This window comes from Somniosus microcephalus, chromosome 22 (genome assembly GCF_052327205.1).
Source record: "Somniosus microcephalus isolate GS21.2 chromosome 22, FLI_Smic_1.0, whole genome shotgun sequence".
Lineage (NCBI taxonomy): Eukaryota > Metazoa > Chordata > Chondrichthyes > Squaliformes > Somniosidae > Somniosus > Somniosus microcephalus.
Genome location: NC_141008.1, coordinates 3074000 through 3081457, shown reverse-complemented (window position 1 = coordinate 3081457; position 7458 = coordinate 3074000). Strand labels below are relative to the sequence as shown.

General features: G+C 45.1%; 1 protein-coding gene across 1 annotated transcript; it reads left to right on the top strand.

Annotated features, from left to right (window-relative positions):
* Positions 1 to 6284: 6284 nt before the first annotated feature.
* Positions 6285 to 7184, top strand: LOC147101992 (uncharacterized). The gene has a single exon (XM_085965089.1). The coding sequence runs from the start codon at positions 6285 to 6287 to the stop codon at positions 7182 to 7184; it is 900 nt and encodes a 299-aa protein (XP_085821215.1).
* The last annotated feature ends 274 nt before the right edge of the window (positions 7185 to 7458 follow it).

Here is a 7458-nt window from a genome sequence, read left to right as displayed (position 1 = left end):
GTGTGGTGTATATCAGTGTTACAGCGAGAGGTGTGGGGTATATCGGTGTTACACTGAGGGATGTGGGATAAATCAGAGTCTTGCAGTGAGGGGTGTGGGTGTATAGCAGAGTGTTACAGTGAGGGCTGTGGGGTATATCAGAGTTAATGAGTGTTGTGGGGTTTATCAGAGTGTTACAGTGAGGGGTGCGGCTTATATCATTAGTTTTACAATTTGGGGTGTGATGTAAATCAGAGTGTTACAGTGAAAGGTGTGGGGTATATCAGTTTTACTGTGATGGGTTCGGAGTATATCAGTGTTGCAGTGAGAGGTGTGGTGTACATCAGTGTGTTGCATTGAGGGGTGTGGGGTATTTCATTGTTACAGTGGGGTTTGGGCTATATCAGTGTTACAGTGAGGAGTGTGTGGTATATCAGAGTTTGACAGAGGGGTGTGGGGTACATAAGAATATTACAGTGAGGGATGAAGTTTGTATCAGTGTGTTATATTGATGGATGAAGGTTATATCAGACTGCAACATTAATTGTTGAGGCGTATATCTGAGTGTTGCAGTGATGGCTGATATTTATATCAGATTGCTTCAGTGAGGTTTGTGCGGAATATCGGACAGTGTTCCAGTAAGAGTATTGGTGTATTTAACACGGAGTTGCAATAGGGTTATAGGAAACATCAGAGTATTACAGTGATTGGTATGATGAATATCATTGTATTACAGTGATCGGTGTGTTGTTTCAAAATGTGTTACCATGTGGGATATGGTTCTGGTATATATCATCGTGTTACTTTGAGGAGTTGGGGTTTAACAGAGTGTTACAGTGAGGGATTTGAGGTAATTAACATTTTTTAAACATTTATGTTGGGTTTAACGGAATATTAAAACAAGAAGCATGTTTTATCTCAGAGTGGTAAAGTGAGGAGTGTGGGGAATATCCGTGTGTTACTGAGAGTTGTTTGCGGTATATCAGGGTGTTACAGTGAGTGGTGTGGTTTATATCAGAGTGTTACAGTGAGGGGTGTGGGGTATATCAGAGTGATACAGTGAGGGGTGTGCGGTATATCAGAGTGTTACAGTGAGGGGTGTGCGGTATATCAGTGATACATTGAGGGGTGTGGGGTGTATCAGAGTTTTACAATGAGGGGTGTGGGCTCTATCAGAGTGATACAGTGAGGGGTGTAGGCTCTATCAGAGTGATACAGTGAGGGGTGTGCGGTATATCAGTGATACATTGAGGGGTGTGGGGTGTATCAGAGTTTTACAATGAGTGGTGTGGGTTATATCAGAGTGTTACAGTGAGGGGTGTGGGGTATATCAGAGTGATACAGTGAGGGGTGTGCGGTATATCAGTGATACATTGAGGGGTGTGGGGTGTATCAGAGTTTTACAATGAGTGGTGTGGGGTGTATCAGAGTTTTACAATGAGGGGTGTGGGCTCTATCAGAGTGATACAGTGAGGGGTGTAGGGTATATCAGAGTGCTAAAGTGAGCGATGTGGTGTACATCAGACTGTTAGAGGGAGGGGTGTGGTGTATATCAGAGTGTTATAATGATGGATGCTGGGTAAGTCAGAGAGTTACAGTGAGGGGTTTGGGTTATATCATTGTTACTTTGTATGGTGTGGGTATACCACTGTTACAGTGAGGGGTGTGGGGTAGATCAGAGAGTTAAATTGATTGGAGTCTGATATATCAGTGTGTTACATTGGGGGTGACAGTTATATCAGTGTGTTACAGTGAGGTGTGTGGGGCTTATTTAGTCTTACAGTAAGTTGTTGGGCGTTTATCAGTGTGTTACTGGGAGGGGTGTGGGGTATATCAGCGTATTACAGTGAGGGATGTGGGGTATATCAGTGTTACAATGACGAGTGTGGGTTATATCAGAGTGTTATTGGGAGATGTGTGGTGTATATCAGAGTGTTACTGGGAGGTGCCTGATGTATATGAGAGTGTTACACTTGAGGAATGTGGGATATATCAGACGTTTCCAATGAGGCGTTTGGGGTATATCAGAGTTTTGCAGTGAGGCGGTGGCGTATATCAGAGTGTTACAGTGAGGCAGTGTGGGGTATATCAGAGGGTTACATTGAGGGCTGTGCGGTGTATCAGTGTTACGTGAGGGGTGTGCAGTATATCAGTGTGTTACAGTGAGGGGTGTGGCATATATCATTCGTTTTCCAATTAGGGTTGTGGTGTATGTCAGAGTGATACAGTGAGAGGTGTGGGGTATATCAGACTGTTACATTGAGGGTGTGGCGTATATCAGTGTTAGGGTGAGGGGTATGGTTATATCAGAATGTTAAAGTGAGGGGTTTTGTGTTCTATATCAGAGTGTTTCAGTGAGATGTGTGGGTTATATCAGAGTGTTACAGTGAGGAGTGTGGGGTATTTCAGAGTGTTACAGTGAGAGGTGTGGGTTATACCAGAGCGTTACTGTGAGGAGTGTGGGTTATATGATTGTGTTACAGTGAGGGGTATTATGATTTTCTAAATGTCCTGCTACTACTCCCTTAATAATGGATTGCAGCATTTTCCCAATGACGGATGCCAAGTTAAGTAGCTTGTAGTTCCCTATTTTCTCTCTCCCTCCTGTCATGAATAGCGGTGTTACGAACTTCCAATCAGCTGCGGCCGTTCTAGGTAGAGCATGGGTTGGATACAGGTTAAAGCATCTCTACAATGTCCCATCAAACATTCGCTGTGTCAGTACTGCATTGTGAGCTACAGATTAATGATCCCACAATGCTACCCATAAAACAACAGCTGACGGGAAAGTGCAGTGGGATTTTACTCTATATCTAACCCGTGCTGTGCCTGCCCTGGGAGTGTGTGAAGCGACAGTGTAGAGGGAAGTTTTACGACCCTCTGATAATAGAAATTCCTCCTAATTGCCGATTTAAATGGGTGACCCCTTATTCTGAAACTATGCCCCCATTTCTAGATTCCCCCAGGAGGGGAAACATCCTCCCTGCATCTAACCTGTTAAGACCCTTCAGATTCTTATATGTTTCAATAAGATCCTCTCTCATTCTTCTAAACTCCAATAAGTATAGGCCCAACCTGCTCAACCTTTCTTCATAAGTCAGCCGCTTCATCTCCGGAATCAACCTCGTGAACCTTCTCTGAACTGACTAAATGCAAGTATATCCTTCCTTAAATAAGGAAACCAAAATGGTATGCAGTACTCCAGGCGTGGTCTCACCAAGGCCCTGTACAGTTGTAACAGGTCTTCCCTACTGTTAAACTCCATTCCCTTTGCAATAAAGGCCAACACTCCATTTGCCTTCCTAATTATTTCCTGTACCTGCATGTTAACTTTTTGTGATTCATGTACAAGGACCCCCAGATCCCTCAGTACCTCAGCATTTTGTAATCTCTCATTTTGCAGCAACTGTTAGGTATACGGAAAATCTCCTTCTACTCTGTGCCATCAAAAATAAATATATCTTCCTGCAATTATATAGGGCCCTGGTGAGACCACACCTGGTGTACCATATACAGTTTTGGTCTCCTTACCTAAGGAAGGGTATACTTTTCAAAGGGTGAGTACAACGAAGGTTTACCAGACTGGTTCCTGGGATGGGGGGATTGTCCTGTGAAGACAGATTGAATAGACCAGGCCTATATACTCTAGAGTTAAGAAGAATGAGAGGTGATCTCATTGAATCATACAAAATGCTTACAGGGCTTGACAGGGCAAATGCAGGGAGGATGTTTCTCCTAGCTGGGGAGTCCAGAACAAGGGGTCACATTCTCAGAAAATGGGGTCGGCCATTTAGGATTGAGATGAGGAGAAATTTCTTCACTCAGAGGGTGGTGACTCTTTGGCTGTGGAGGCTCAGGCGTTGAGTATATTCAAGATGGAGAATAAAGGATTTTTGACTATTGAGGGAATTAAGGGATATGGGGATAGTACAGGAAAGTGGAGTTGAGGCAGAAGATCAGCCATGATCATATTGAATGGCGGAGAGGTTCAAAGAGACAAATGCCTACTCCTGCGCCTATTTCTTAGAGCCGCCATCGATGTGCAGGTCTCCAGAGTTGGCATCTTTGTGCTGGGTGCGGGTACTGCCATCTTTGTGGGGGAGGCGCCAGATCTGCCATCTTTGTGTTGGGACCCAGAGCCGCCATCTTTATGCGGGGCGCTGGAGCCGCCATGTTTGTGGGGGCGTGGGTGCTGCCAACTTTGGGCAGGGCCCTGGAGTCAACACTTTTGTGCGGGTCTCCAGTTCTGCCATATTTGTGCGGGGCTGCGGAGCCAGCTTTTTTTGCGCGGGACCCATCATGGTGCCATCTTTGTGCAGGACACTAAAGCTGCATTCTTTGTGCTGCATGGGTTTGCCGCCATCTTTGTGCGGAGCCCCAGAGCTGCCATCTTTGTGCGGGGCACCAAAGCTTCCATCTTTTTGATGGGCGGGTTGGCCGGAGACGCCAGCTTTGTGAAAGGCGCGGCTGCCACCACCTTTGTGCGGTTCGCGTGTGCTGCAATCTTTGTGCAGGGCTCCTGTTTATTATGTTATTAAAGCTCCTGCAATAGTGTCCATTCAAACAATTCTAGGCAGGTGCACCAAAGCAAAATACTGCAGATGCTGAACTCTGAAGTAAAAACAGAAAATGCTGGAAACACTCAGCTGGTCAGGTAGCATCAGCTCGTTGAACTTTCATTGGAACAGGCAGGTACTCATGGGTTAAATAGAGAGTAATGGAACACTCACCTCACTTTAACACTGATAAACCCCACACCATTCACTTTAACACTCTGATACACCCCTCACTTTAATCATCTTACGTAACCCAAACCTTTCACTGTAACAGACTGATATACCCACCTCACCTCGCTTTGACACTCTCTGCTCTGATATACCCCACTCCCCTCAATGTAACGCTCTGATATACCCCACAAACCTCAATGTAATACACCGATATAATAAACATCCCACACTGCAACACGCTGCTATACCCCACAGCCCTCCCTCTAACACTCTGGTATACCACACAACCCTCACTCCAACAATCTGGTATACCTCACGACATTCTGATATTCCCAGCACCCCTCACTTAAATACTCAGATACACCCCACTATCTTAAATACCACAAACCTCTCACTGTAACACTATCTGATATACCCCACATCCCTCACTGTAACACACTGATATACACCACACCCCTCACTTTAACACTCTGATATACCCCACACCCCTCACTGTAACAATCTGATATACCCCACACCCCTCACTGTAACACTCATATATTCCAAATACCCCTGACTGTAACACTGATATACCCCACACCATTCACTGTAGCACTCTCTGATATACCCCACACCCCTCACTGTAACAATCTTATAAACCCATGCCATTCATTTAATACTGTGATATACCCGACACCCCTCACTGTAACACACTGATATAAACCCACACCCGAATGTAACACTCTGATATACCAAACAACCATGACTGTAACACTGATATACCTCACACCCCTCACTGTAACACTCTCAGATAAACATCACACCCCTCACTGTAACACTACTTTACCCCACACCATTTACTTTAACACTCAGATATAACCCAACCCCCTCACTGTAACACGCTTCTACACCCCTCACTGTAATTCTCTCTTACATACTGATACACCCAACACCACCCACTTTAATGCCATGGGCTTCAATTTTGGTAATATGTGATAATTTAGCAAGCGCCATTTGTAAGGATAGTGGAATTGGAAAAGTGTGAGTAGTATCAATCATACAACCACAGAATTGGTGATCCAAGTTGTGTTGTCAATTTGTTTAACGTACTCGAAGCCCCAATCTGAACATAGGCCTTCTCTTGATTCAATCAAAGAAATAATAAAATAGAATTAAAATCAATGATTTTATAATTCAATGCATTTCTGCTCAGGATATGGGTGACACTGTCAAGGCCAGTATAACTATCCATCCCTAGTTACCCATTTGAAAATGTCGGGGCTCCATCTTGAGCCGCTGCAGTCCCTGTGGTGAAGGTGCTCCCACATTACTGTAACGTAAGGAATTTCAGGCTTTTGACCCAGTGACGATGAAGGAATGGCAATATATTTGATGTGTACGTTAGCACAGTGGTTATGTTGCTGGTCTAGAAAACAAGATGCCTGGATGCATGATCCTAAGTTCAAATCCTACAAGTTGGGATTTTTAAATTCAGTTAATTAAACAAATCTGGAATAAAAAGCTAGAGTCAGTAATGGTGACTATGAAGGTACTGCATTGTCATAAAAACCCATCCAGTTCACCCATGGCATTTTAGGGATGGAAATCTGCCGTCCTTACCAGGTACCTGACGACTATGTGTGTGGAAAGTGTATCCAGTTGCCGCTACTGGCAGAGTGCACTGCAGCGCTGGAGCTGCGAAGGGATACATACTGGAGCATTCATGATGCTGAGGGCGTCGTGCATATCACATTTAATCAGTTGGTCACACCGCAGTTAACGTCTGCACAGGCAGGAAGGGAATGGTTGACCGCCAGGCAGAATAGTAGGCGCAGGCAGGTAATGCACGGGTCCCCTGTGGCCATCCCGCTCTCAACCAGATATACTAATTTGGATGTTGTTGAGGGAGATGGCTTATCGTGGGAAGGCAGCAGCAGCCAACTTCCTGGCACCAATGGTGGTCCTGCTGCACAGGACGGGAGGAAAAAGAGCAGGAGAGCTATAGTGATGGGGGATTCTATTGTAAGGGTAATAGATAGGCGATTCTGCGGCTGCAAACGAGACTCCAGGATGGTATGTTTCCTCCCTGGTGCAAGGGTTAAGGATGTATCGGAGCAGCGGCAGTGCATTCTGGAGGGGGAGGGTGAACAGCCAGTTGTCGTGGTGCATATACATACCAACGATGTAGGCAAAAACCGGGATGATGTCCTAAAAACTGAAAATAGGGAATTAGGAGGTAAATTAAAAAATATGACTGCAAATGTTGTAATCTCAGGATTGCTACCAGTGCCAGATGCTAATCAGAGTAGAAATAGAAGGATATTTCTGATGAATACGTGGCTAGAGGAATGGTGCACAGGGGAGGGACTTCAATTCCTGGGTCATTGGAACCGGTTCTGGGGGAGGTGGGACCAGTACAAACTCGACGGTTTGCACCTGGGCAGGACCGGGACCGATGTCCTAGGGGGAGTGTTCGCTAGTGCTGTTGGGGAGAGTTGAAACTAAAATGGCAGGGGTTGGGAACCTGTGCAGGGAGGCAGAGGAAGGGAAGCAAGGAGAGAAGCAAAAGACAGGAAGGAGAAAAGCAAAAGTGGCAGTCAGAGAAATCATGAGTTTAAATCAAACATGGCCACAGTAAATAATAATTCTTAAAGGAGTGTTAATAAAGCACAAGCCTGAAGGCTTTGTGTTTTAATGCGAGGAGCATTCGTAATAAGGTGGATGAATTAGCTGCGCAAATAGATGTAAATTGATATGATATAATTGGGTTTAC